We start from the raw sequence: 12,990 nt of genomic DNA, 5'->3' as shown, positions 1-12,990 counted from the left end.
ACAATCATAATTTTGGATCGTTTAGTTAGGAAAATAGATCCACGAAAAGAACGTTTTGATTTTCTTTGGCACATAGTGGCGACTAAAGGAAGTGGTGGGGAGTAGAAGGGTTGGTTAGCGAGCATCTAGCAGATCTGGTAACACCGGCGTTAGTCTGCATCTATCTGTACTATTCATTTTCTTTCCACATATGCATACGGCCTTGGACAGGCACAATTGAAAGTTTTCTCCCTCTGGCGGGAGTAAGGTATCGCCACCGAGTCGAGCGCCGCGACGGAATTGAACTTTTGGACGGTATTATCGTGAGAGTACTATCTTAAACAAAACAATAATTTTTAATTATTATTATTATTATTATTATTATCATTATTATCATTATTATTATTATTGTTATCATTATTATCATCATCATCATTATTATTATTATTATTATACAAATGTTAAATCATAATATGAAAATTTTTCAAAGCTCATTGTGCCATAAAATTATATATTGACTCGACAATTATTTATTTTTTTACAGTAATTTCAATAAAAAAGGCTTGTTATTGTTAGCCATCGCCGTCTCTCACGTTGTTTCCCTTTTCAATTGCGAGGCCGGAAGTACGCGTCAGAAAATACTTTTTCAGTGAAAGACTCACGCGTGTTTTTACGCTCGATGCAAATCACACGCTAATTAGACGACGTCGTCGGAATGCCGGAGTGTATGCGAAAGGGAAGACGAGTCAAGTGGAAAAAGACACCTAACTATATTTTTCATCTACAAGAGCATTCCACATCGCCGGGATATCTACGAGATAAATAATGATCCACGGGTGTCGCGAGAATTTCTATGCTAATATACCGATCGTTAGACGGCGGTAGTCAATGTGTTTGCGAATACTTGAAGAAAAGCTAAAAAGGAACGAAGAAAGAAAGGGAAACTCCGTCTACCCGTCGTATTTATATTTACGTGAATATTTTACTGACGTTTATTAAAAAAAAAAAAGGAGAAAAAAATTCGACGTGTAATATACTCCCGAATCCCGATGCACCGTTGGATTATTCATGTTCTTTTCTACTAATGTAAATTAATCTCATTTAACTTATCTTGCATCTTTCCTTACTTATATTTATGTTTACCAATGTAGATTAACTATAATCCCGATTTAACTCTTACTTCTTTATCTTTTCCTTACTTCTTACGTCTATTTCTACCAATGTAGATCAATTGAAATCTCGGTTTAATACGTATAAATACTTTTTTTCCTAATTCCTAAAATTAAAAAAGGATAATAAGTAAATTAAACCGAGATTAAAGTTGATTTACATTGGTAAAAATGAACACGAATATCTCAACTGTGTATATCGAGAGTATAATATATATATATATAAAATGCCAATTTCTTTTTTTCTTTTTTTTTTACGAGTCGATCACGTTTAACCAAACGTTCGGTAAACCTTCTTTCTTCCTTCCTTCCTTCCTTCCTTCCTTCTTTCCTGTTTGCTCTTATTAGAAAAAATCCGCGATACCCCGTTAATCGTTTAATCAGGCCAAAGAGCCTTTCATCAGCTTCTATTATCTCTCCTATATCAAGCGCGATTGCGAGAGAGATCCTGGATTCGAAACCAGTTCCATTCGACGCGACTACGCAAAGCCCGTACGTCTCCGCTCCTCACCGAGTTCAATGGCACTCGCCACACTTGGGCCACATTGTGTGTACGGGCATTTTTCTGAAGCGACGGCTCGTATATATACGCGAGGACAAAAGGTGTACTTGAATCCCCGCCCGTGTCTCTCGTTGCGAGACGCCACGTGTCTCTCGATTCTCGAACGGCGAACGTTGGTTCACTTATACCGCTATACGTTTCGAGAGACTCCTCCTCGACTATCCGTGTAATAGGAGCCGCCTCCTCTCGAGAGACTCGAGAGAGCACATACAAATGCGAGATGTTTTTTATTTATTTTACTTATCTGTATCTACTTTTTCCAAAGTCTCTCCATCCTCAATAAGACGCGCTCGGCTTCAAGTTACTGACGCGCAATCGGAACGATCGATGTGTCTGATACGTATTATCACGCCGAAACGCGCCGAGATTTATGCTGATTGCAGATCGTTCACCATTCAAGCGGTAACTATAAAGTATAACGGTAAACAGTGAACACCATCCGGCCGATCACCGCTATTTATGACAGTTTCATATTCTCCAACTGTCGCTGGAATAACATCCGCGCGGAAAATCGTAGTCTTAAACGCGAGCCTCTCTTGGAAGCTTCTCGTCGAAATTCTTCCCCATTCCTGGTCCATCAGTCCAGTCCATCTTTTATCGATCGAATTTTATTCGTATACTAGTATATTATACGAATATTGACGTAAAACTGGTGCGTAAGTCTGGGTGCGATAAAAGGAATGCGAAGGGACAGAATCCGTGATCTCTGCACTTTTTTGACATTTTTACTTGAGTGAGCTGCAGTTTATTGCGCTGGTACCTTGTAATATGGTTGTAATACACGATTCGTAAAGCACCCTGCAGCCTATATTAATTCAAAGCGACTTGAGAGCGGCAGAAAGAACGTTTCGTGTGCTTTCAGGATGAGCGTTAACCCAAACGCGCCGAGTACGAGCGGATAAACGCACGAGCCCCAGCGCAGGTATATACAAAGGTCGAATCCTCGGCCAAGGAAGGAGGGAAGCGATGGTGGTGGAGTGGCTATGCCCTGGACTCAGGCCGACCAGGAGCAACCGGCCCCGTCTTTTGCATTGCAAGGTGATTCTCCTGGACGAGCACGAATTGCTGCAGGATATCCTGGTAAGTTCGGGCCACGATCTTCCTTCGACCTTCTCCCAACTTTTCCACCTACTATTGACCGTCCTTTCCTCATCATTGATTCTCTCTCTCTCCAGAGACGCAGGACGACTGCCGGTCCACGCGCGCGCGATATCGTTCTCCTCTATCGAGAGTAGCGATTCAGCGTATTCGCGAGTTGTTGGTCGCGGATGAAGGTACTCGTATATGATGCGGCAAAGGGTAAATCCTTTCACCCTATCCCGTAATTCGTGCGCGTAGCCGAGTTGTAATTTAGCAAATTAATAGCACATTTTCTTTCCCAGTCCGGATTTCTGGACGGTTGTTTCGGTGCCCTCGGACCACTCGTGGTGCCCGCCGGCACCGTGCCACGGTGGGTTATGCCCGGTTATGGCCGACTGTCGGCGGCTCCGCGCACGAGAGGAGGCGCGTACATATCTCAGGGGGGTATACCCGGAATTCCTTCGGTCTTCTCTGTTATTAGACGATATGCCAAAATTGGCGGTGGGCCACCGTGGGCCACGCCGGCCACGACGGTGGTAACGCCGTACCTCCTCCGCATCGCCAACCGCCGACGGCCGTGCCGCACACTAATTCTCGCGTCTTTTCAACCTACCCGTTTCCCTTTCCCCCCTTCTTTCTTTTTTCTTCCTCTCGGAATCTCTCTCTCTCTCTCTTTCTTTCTCTTTCCCTCTTATCCTCTCGCCGCTTCCCTTTCACCGTCTAGCTCATTTTGTCGATTAACATTCCGGACCTGTATAAGCACGAATCTCTCATTGTGTGTATCGCATATACGTGTAACGCCCGTAAGGCTGAACGCAAATCGAAATTCAGTAGGGCGTGTTAAAAACGAGAAGATTTTGTTCCTCGAGAAGGGATATCGAACGTTGAGCTGATCCCCAACGATTATGCCGGATCGCGAATATAGTATCCAAATATTCGTGAATTTTTTGGCAAATACACTCAACACACGTACGCGAAGCAACGATATACGTGCACTATACGCTCAAGAAGAAACGACAACGTTGGAAAACTGCCGTTTCAAGAAATATCGTAGGGGAACGTATATTAGAAACGATGATCCAATATCCTGGCGTGATGAAACGATGGATGAAAGTAGGAAAAAAAAGGTCGTTACAAAATATCGAAGATGCAACCGAGAAATACGAAGGGGGGAAACGATCCCGTTGATAAAGTGCGCGATATGCATAGGCAGTATCGTTACACCGGTATCCAAATCCGTATATCTTTCCGGTTTTATACCAGTTTTATATCAGTCGTAGTGCCAGTCTTCCCGTATAATATTGCGGCATAATAGCGCGAAAGAATGACCATACGTCAAGATAGTGCGACCAGAATAAACGTGTGTGTAACTGTTTCTTTCTTCTTCTTTTCCTTTCCAGCAGGATCGGATACCCCGCGTCGTTCCATCGTCGCGGTAGCAATTTCAATGGGATTAGCATAAGGCATCGAAATTCTGCGATACGGAGAACGGATTCCCCGAGAATCGACGAGAATTTTCATTCGAGACATCTGCTGGACACCCTATCCTCAAATTTATCCTCAACGTCAACGTAACCCTGTAAACTGACCTTGGTCTAATAGAAACTCGCGAGGTATCAATCCCGTTGATAATCGCAGCTCTTATCTCCGGGAGGAAAGAAACCAAAAACAAAAAAGAAAACCAACAGACAAAATGCACCCTCGTTTGCGTTGGAATTCCTCGAATTCTTGTAACATTACCGTCTCGCACCGTCGAGATCACCTTGTTTCTTCGACGTCCAATTACACAAATGGCGCTTAGTGCCCGCCGCGGGCGGTATAACATTTCTCTCTTTTTCCTTTTCTCCTGTCACGATCTGTTGCTACACTTTTCATTGACGTTACCGTACCTGGTCACGATATACCCGGAGGCATAAATGAATCTTCTGTACAAAGCGGCGACGTTAGCTGGTTGCTGGTCACCGTTTCTTTTCTCTCTCGCGATGTATCGTTTGCCAAGGACGTGATTCCTATTTTTGCGACTATTCTTCTTCCTGTCTTGCGGAATCTACGTTTTCCGCTTTCCTTTATACATATCTGCATGGTTTCGCGTCTTCGACAATGAGAGAATAGTCGATCGCCCGGCCAAAGAGGCCCTGATATTCCGAGCGATTTATCGCGAAGCAATCTTTCTCGGAGCTGGTCTTCGCTGGGTCCAGTCAATCCCCGGTTGGTGTTTCGATTCCCACAACGAGCTCTAGGCGGGAAAGATTAGAATGCCTAAATAAATGTTTAAATTACACCGTACATGAAAAATGAAAGAATACTCACTGGAATAATCGACCGAAAGAGAGAGAGAGAGAGAGAGAGAGAGAGAGAGAGAGAGAGAGAGAGAGAGAGAAAGAGAGAAATAAAGAAGGAATGAACAAAAAAAGGACAAGGATCGTTCGGAACACGCAAGTTGGAGATGATTACCCATCTTCTGAACCTATACTCGACTCTTCTAAGCCTTAGGCGAAAGAAAAAGGGCGAGGTCTTTCGTCTTCTTCTCCTCCTTCTTCCGTCTCTTCCATCGCTCTCCTCGGCGATTTCTCTCGCTGTATTCTTAAACGTCTGCCACTTTCATTACGCCGCACGTATTTCGCGTTTCCTTTCGTTTATCGACTCGTCCGGTCTAATCTCTATCGATCGCTTCCATCACTGCACTTTGCGTTTGCGGAAAAAAAAAAAAAAAAAAAAAAGAGGACACATTTACGCGTTAGATTCATGTATTCGCTTCTATAGCGTCGCGTATCGTCGAAACGCGTAAATCACGGAACGAAATGGGAAGATAATAACACGCGTGTAAAACCTAACGATGAAAAACACCATCCATTCGAGAGATCCCGTTTGTTTCCCTCGGGGAGGAAACAAACGAATGAACGTCACGGTTCGCAACACCAGTGGGAAACCGTCCTTCTGATTTTAATCTCACCCGGGTGATTTAACCGGCGTGCAACAAGCACTCTCTCGCACTTGTATAAAATCCGAAGAGTTAATAATGCATTTTATTACGTATATACGTACTTAACTTCGGTGCTGGTATTGTAAGTACGTGTAACGTTTTCCAGAGCTCGAACCTGGGCCAGGAATTGTTGGATAGAGTGTTCAAGCACCTTAACTTGCTGGAAACTTCTTATTTCGGGTTACGCTATCTCGATCACGGAAATCAGACGGTAGGATACAATTTATTTTATCTTTCAACCTTGCAACAAATTACTTTTCATTATGTCCAGCGACACAATTTCAGATCCGAGATCAAGATTTTGAATTTTGCGTTGTGCTAAAATATGTGAATATTCCTCATGTGAATAGTCCTCATGTTAAAATAATTTTCATCATAATTAAAGCTAAACATCATAATTATCACCACAATATATATATATATATGTACACATTTTAGCAATGGCTCGATCAAAGCAAAAAGCTCGGCAAGCAACTGAAGATTCATAAAGGAGATCCTGGATCGGACGTTCATACTCTCTACTTCGGTGTGAAATTCTACGCGGCGGATCCGTGCAAGCTCATTGAAGAAATTACCAGGTATTTTCCCGAATCTTCGTTCAAGGAGACATACGCTTCTATTTGAATAATTTTTTTTTAAATATTTATCTTCTTCAAAAGTATATTCTGTTACGCAATAACTTCCCTCGCACATACTTCTGCAATATTTAATTCAATTTACACCTCATCTTCTCCAGTTCTTGGAATCTAAAAAGAAAAAAAAAGAAGAGCGAGCCGAACCGAGATTAAAGTTAATTTGCCATTTTTGGCACATATGGAAACGGCTTTTCGATAACGACAGGATATATGTTTTGAATTGGCCCAAGAGTCGAGGAGAATATTGAGAAAAAACCGTCGCGAGAGTTCGTTCCGCAGCGGGCACGTTATGCGGATAATACGAACGATTTTTATTCGACGTCACGCTGCTGTGCAAACGATCCTTTCACGCTCGGCGTCTCGAAATTCCAGGAAATTCCAGGGACATCACGGTACATCGCGGACGCACGAGAATTCCACGTGCGTCGAATTTCTTGAGGCGCCCTTACGTACATACGTGCATGCACGCGCGCATACAATTCGTGGCTCGCGTCAGCGTTTCGCGGTGTCTCTTATCCGTGTCTCGTACTTCTACCGTTCCATACCTACCTTCTTGCATTCTGTGGCGCGCAAGGGATATAAACGCGTATAAAAATTATATTTTCCGCTCCGATGCTTTTCGGTACGCGCCTTGGCCTTGTCTTCTCTATTTAAGATCGCTTTAACGAAGAGCGAAGAAAGGGAGGTGGAGAAATCATTAGCATGCTTTCTGTCTTGTATTCCGCAGGTATCAATTCTTTCTCCAAATAAAGCAAGATATTCTGCAAGGAAGACTGCCCGTATCCTTTGATCTAGCCGCAGAATTGGGAGCCTACGTTGTCCAATGTAAGATATGTTACTTCTTACATCAAAGTGTATATTAAATGCACACACGCACACACACATACACACACGCGCGCGCGCGCGCGCTTCTCATTTATTATACACACTCGAATGCCATTCATCTTTGTAAAAAAAAAAAAAAAAAGCGAATAAAGTATTAAAATTACGTGAGAGAGGTAGCATTCGCAAATAGACGCAGAGAATATGAAAATTTACATATTTATGGCAAGATGCAGCTAAACGCGAGCAAACAGAACACACACCGGTGATCCACTCGTTATAGTTATCTGTTGGAGAGATTCAAAGTCATCATAAAAAAAAGGAGAAGGCAAACTGAAATACATCCGTGTTTGCATCTCATTGCCATCAAAAGAGACGAAATGAATATCCCCTTTTTTTCTATTCAACGATAATACACGTATATGGCGGAAATAAGCATAACGTCCGCGAAGGAGAGAAACAGCAACGGAAAATAGAGTGGTTTGAGAAAAAAACGTGCTTCTCTTCTCGCAGTGTTATCAGCAATATAAAATTGCGTTTTGGCAATACTTTTATCATCATTTATTTTATGCAGCAACGTATTTTCCGCAATACGATCTTTTATTTTCGAGCTTATCGAGACGATTTTGTATGAAGTAGTAGACGTAATCCCAAATCGATGCACATATTTCTCTCCACGCGATATAAGTAATTACTTTTCCGTTCACGTTCGAGAATAATGTGCTGTTATTTCAGCGGAACTTGGAGATTATGATCCTAGACGACACTCGCCCGGATACGTCACCGAATTTCGATTTCTCGCCAACCAAACCACGGAACTGGAGAATCGTATAGTAGAGATTCACAAAACTCTTATGTAAGTTAATCGGGATGTTTAATATTCGAATAACGTTAAAAAAAAACTATCCGATGCGTGTCTACGATGAAGTGTCTACATTGTAGCTATCCATAGTCTATAACTTATATCTCTGTATTTATAAAGTACTAATTTGAGTCCTTATAAAAAAATATTAGAAAATCGAGTCATGCAAAAATTCTAAAAGCGCCATATATCTTTTTGCGTTAGCGACGAGTTAAGCAATTGATATATTTATTTTATTATATTAGTGATATTTTATTTATAGTAAGTAGCAGAAAAATGTAAATTTAATTTTTGAATGTGCATATATTTGCGATTTTTTTTCAGAGGACAATTACCTTCAGCAGCGGAATTAAATTATTTGGATAAAGTAAAGTGGCTGGAAATGTACGGGGTAGATTTGCATCCCGTATTGGTACGTAAACGTATTATTGATGTCGACATGATTAATGCCGCGATTATGCATTAATCTCGCAATATCATACAACTTTCGTTCGTAGGGTGAGGATAGTGTGGAATATTTTCTGGGTCTAACACCGAGTGGAATAATATTGTTACGGAACAAAACCAAAGTGGGAAATTATTACTGGCCTCGAATAAATAAAATCTACTATAAGGTATAATTTATAATTTCTGCAGTGTTATTAACTCGCTAAAATTGCTGCCTCTCTTTCTTTCTCTTTAAGTGCTTAATTCTCAAGTAAATTCAGAAGACTGACACAATAAAACAATGAAACGCATAAGAATATGCCAAATATTGATTTTTCTTTCGTATTTCTTTCTTCTTTTTTACGAAATGCCGAAAAGAATGCATTAACTTTCAGGGCAGATACTTCATGCTGAGGGTAAGCGAAAAGAATTCTGAGGAGAGAACGCACGGCTTCGAAACACCATCGAAAGGAGCCTGTCGTCACCTCTGGAAATGTTGCTTGGAACATCAAGCTTTTTTCCGATTAATGGCGACCGGTCCACCGCCCCTTAGTCCGTACTCGCGCTTTCATTCGTACAGTCCTCCATCCACTTTGGAGAAGCACGCGGGTATTAGACGAAACCCACCGCCGTTTCAAAGGACTCCCAGTCGAAGAGCGCAGAGACGAGTCGTCGAGGGTCAAGAGATGGTCGGGTCATTCGTCGAAACACCCGTCACTGTAATCTCAAATCCAAGCAACAATCCATCCAGCGGTAATATATTATGCAATACGCAAAGGCAGATAAACACATCGAGTCCGAGAAGCACGAGAAGCGCGCCGTGGACGCAGAGTCAACCTCGCGGCCTTTACACCTCGTCTAGTCCTCGCTCCGTTCGCTCCGCGGGAACGGCGCCGGCGGTTAGTTAATAATTATATTATACTCGCTCGTATATCAATGACTATGCTTAACCCACTTGCAAAATTGATCACAACATTTACTCAAGAACGCGCGCGCGCGCGTGTGTGTGTGTGTGTGTGTGTGTGTGTGTGTGTATATATATGCGTATGGCTTAAGCCCGGTTTTTTATTTAGTTAACTTTACCACAAGATAATCAGATGGTGAAAAACCGAATCATCATAATAAACAAAAGAATCAACTTGTTGACGGGTCAAGCATATCCGCGCAGTGCATTATAGAAAAGTTTTTAAATTGCAAGCATTTGAATTGCTTAATAAATTGCTGTCTATCGACATAGCTCTTAAGTAGACTTCAACGTCGGAGCAGTTCGGTGGAGAGTCAAAGTTCAGGGGACAGTCATAGTCGAAGTGGTCACCGTAGACGAAGTCATAGTCATAGTCATCGTCGACATAGCAGACATTCCGATTGCGAGTCTGAGCTTTCGAGAGGTTCAGATACGAGATCCGGCCATCGAAAACATCGCAGAAAACACAGAAACTCTCGTTCCTCTAGGTACATTTACATATTAACTTTAGTTACGTAGCGTTGCTCTCTCTCTCTCTCTCTCTCTCTCTCTCTCTCTCTCTCTCTCTCTCTCATCGCGATAACATCTCGTTCTCATAATTGTTTCGTAAATAAAGTACCTCCTTGATGAATTCAAATCACGAACCCTTATAAGCATTAGTGTGTAATTAAGTAATTTGATTATAATGAGTCTTGTTCCCATCAATAACGGGTTCATTAACCTTTCCTACCATTATTATTTTTGCATACATTTTTCCTTAATAAAAGAATTTCTTTTCTATACAGGGGGGATTTTTTCTTTTATACTAGATCAATAAGTGCTAACTTAATCCAAATATATTATTTTTCACAGTAGACACGAGTTGGTAGATTCGGAGCCACAATGGAGAGAGGCGCAGAAACGAAAAGAAGGTGTGCAAAAAGCTATCGTAAGTATCATTATTCGATCGCTACACAAGATTATCTTGTTTATGATATGTGATTAATACACCGTAGGTGAGTCACACGGAACCCAGAAGAAGACACAGAAGCAGACATCGAAGCCCTTCTCAGAAACAACCACTGCCGGATGAACTTCGAAAGTAAATATATTATATATCTCAAATACTACGAATGTTACACCGTCGTAGTTTCACGAGATATTCGCGACAGGCTTACACTGGCCGCAAAAAACAATTTATAGATTTTTTTCTTTAATACGAATTGCAACTTGAATTTACTGAATAAATTTTATCTTTGTTAGTCTATGCTTTCACGAATGCTGACAGTTTATCGATCGTGAGAACGACATTAAAAGTATAACATATTCTTTCAGACACTTGGAATTTGGCCTAATCGACACTAGCGGGATGAGCGAGCAGCAACGTCGAGAGATATCCTACACGGTGGTACAGTCGCAATCTGTACAGCAATCTCCCTTACAGTCTAACAATTCTCGATTGGACGACACAGATTCATCGTCCCTGCCTAGGTACGATGATCTCAAGACGGCCTGCAATCTTCACAACCATCCTCCGCAATTGGAGGATGAGACGGGATCCGTAGTCATTGTTTAGTTACCCTTTCATCCTGATTTCACCCTTGCATGTATTTTTTTTTTTTTATTTATTTCGAGCATGTATATTATCTACTTTAAGCATGCCCCCTATTATTTATTTGAAGCATGATGAATCCTTAATAAATAAGTGAGATTAACTGCTTGTCGCACCTATTTATTTTTACGTCCTAGCTGTGACACTCATTCGCTTCTGGCTGTGTTCCATGGAATTTCAAAGGCGATGCGTGCCGATCGCCTTCATACTGGGGTCATATTTTATCCGTGTGTTTTTATTTCTCATGCATTATGTATATTATAGTATGCGCCATGTATTTGTGTAATAAATGTTGGTAATTTGGGAGGACGGACGATGTCAACGTTCGAGGCTCGGGACACTTCATGTTCCGAGTCTTTCTTATGACATTCCTCGTATATCCCATTCAATTCCCTACACGTACCCGGCGCATCTTGTGCATTTTATTATTTTACAATCTCTTTGTACCTCAAAAAGTTACGCTTTAAAATGCGCCGCGATACAGTTTACAAAACAATAGCGAATGTATTAATGGAGTTTGTGATTTTACATTAATTTTGATAACGTGTGCACCGTAAGAATATAATCGAAGTGTGTGTAAATTAACTGTATGTACTAAAACAAAAAAAAAAGAAAAACACGCATCAATCTGAGTCGAGTACAGTGAACCTACTAGTCGCTAAAACGACTGAGGTACCAAGACTGTCAAGGATTCCCTTTCAGAACTGTCGGATCCATTGGCAAAAGGGAAAGAAGACACATACGGCATTATCGTGATGGAAGTTATAACTTGCTGTCGGCAACGTCCAATCGAGTCGAGGCAAAGTATCCCGGGGCTCGAAACGAATATAGCACGAAGAAGGACTTTTATTATACTCGTAGCAACCGAATGTCAATAGGCAATAATGCAGACAGTGGACTCGGGGAAAGCACACCGCAGGATTTTTCAAGCTGCTGCTCAAGTTCCGCTGACAGCAATAAACCTATTCATGTAGTACGTATCCCAGTTTGCTCGCATTTTTATTATATCATATCTCTGCTAATATTTGTTTTAAAATAAGCAATGATCGAGCGATGCACATTTTACTTTATAATTAGCAATTTAAAAATAATAAAAATTGACGAGTAAACACGAATTTTATATAATTCGTGCTTACTTCTCGTAAACAAAAATTTAATGCTAATTGTAATAAAATCTTAATCACTCATGTTTTTCTATAAAAAAAAAAAAACCACCAAGTGCTTCTATATACAGATGTGTGGCTAAGGTTTCCTACTAGTTTCCTACAAGTTTTGGCTAATCACGTCATAAATGTCTAAGATAGTGGCATTAGAATCGCGCATATCCTTTCCAGCGACACATTTTCGTATATGCATGCTAGTACACGTAATAGCTTTATTTTATGAAGTAATAACATAATGTGGAATGATACTATTCTTCTAAATAGTAGATTAGTAAAACGGTTTTGTTTGGTATAGACACAATTGCAATTAGGGGGAGAGGTACACTATGAATTGCCTTCAAATCAAGAAATCTACCCTCCTGTTGATACTACTCTGGATGCTGTTCTCCAACCCATTATATCGTAAGTGCTTGTTTTTGTGCTTTGTGCTTTTTTCTTACTCAAGTATTAGATCAGATCTCGATTTGATTTGTATCTGGCTTTATTAATATCTAATACATTATGCATTACTTAAGGACACACTTTGGATATAGATGTAAAAAAGTTAATATATTATAAATATTGCAAAAGTTCTCTTTATATTATATCTTTGATAGTATATATCGATAGTATATATTAATTTAATATACACGATGTATATTAAATATATTAATTTAATACACACGATGAATTTGATTGTTTCAGAACGTTAACGAGGAGGCAACGGAGCCACCCAAAACAATCGTAAAATTTTAATACAAAACGAAACAGTTTT

General features: G+C 40.8%; 1 protein-coding gene across 7 annotated transcripts in view; it reads left to right on the top strand.

Annotated features, from left to right (window-relative positions):
• The window catches only part of LOC108755941 (band 4.1-like protein 4A), a 13,710-nt gene extending 727 nt beyond the window's left edge, over positions 1-12,983 (top strand). Inside the window, exons 1-16 of one of the 7 annotated variants that reach the window (XM_018499393.1) lie at positions 826-860; positions 2,573-2,790; positions 5,880-5,984; positions 6,212-6,351; positions 7,136-7,233; positions 7,966-8,086; positions 8,417-8,504; positions 8,590-8,706; positions 8,914-9,417; positions 9,756-9,970; positions 10,335-10,410; positions 10,478-10,563; positions 10,797-10,952; positions 11,776-12,046; positions 12,532-12,638; positions 12,921-12,976. In XM_018499393.1, the coding sequence (XP_018354895.1) occupies positions 2,677-2,790; positions 5,880-5,984; positions 6,212-6,351; positions 7,136-7,233; positions 7,966-8,086; positions 8,417-8,504; positions 8,590-8,706; positions 8,914-9,417; positions 9,756-9,970; positions 10,335-10,410; positions 10,478-10,563; positions 10,797-10,952; positions 11,776-12,046; positions 12,532-12,638; positions 12,921-12,963 (2,241 nt within the window). In that variant the 5' untranslated portion in view covers positions 826-860; positions 2,573-2,676 and the 3' untranslated portion in view covers positions 12,964-12,976. Of the gene's footprint in view, positions 1-825; positions 861-2,572; positions 2,791-5,879; positions 5,985-6,211; positions 6,352-7,135; positions 7,234-7,965; positions 8,087-8,416; positions 8,505-8,589; positions 8,707-8,913; positions 9,418-9,755; positions 9,971-10,334; positions 10,411-10,477; positions 10,564-10,796; positions 10,953-11,210; positions 11,735-11,775; positions 12,047-12,531; positions 12,639-12,920 lie in introns of those variants that run through there. The other 6 variants (XM_018499394.1, XM_018499392.1, XM_018499396.1 and 3 more) reach the window with 6 other exon arrangements.
• Positions 12,984-12,990: the final 7 nt, after the last annotated feature.

This window comes from Trachymyrmex septentrionalis, unplaced genomic scaffold (assembly GCF_001594115.1).
Source record: "Trachymyrmex septentrionalis isolate Tsep2-gDNA-1 unplaced genomic scaffold, Tsep1.0 scaffold9, whole genome shotgun sequence".
Taxonomy (NCBI): domain Eukaryota; kingdom Metazoa; phylum Arthropoda; class Insecta; order Hymenoptera; family Formicidae; genus Trachymyrmex; species Trachymyrmex septentrionalis.
This window is presented reverse-complemented; position numbering and strand designations above follow the sequence as displayed.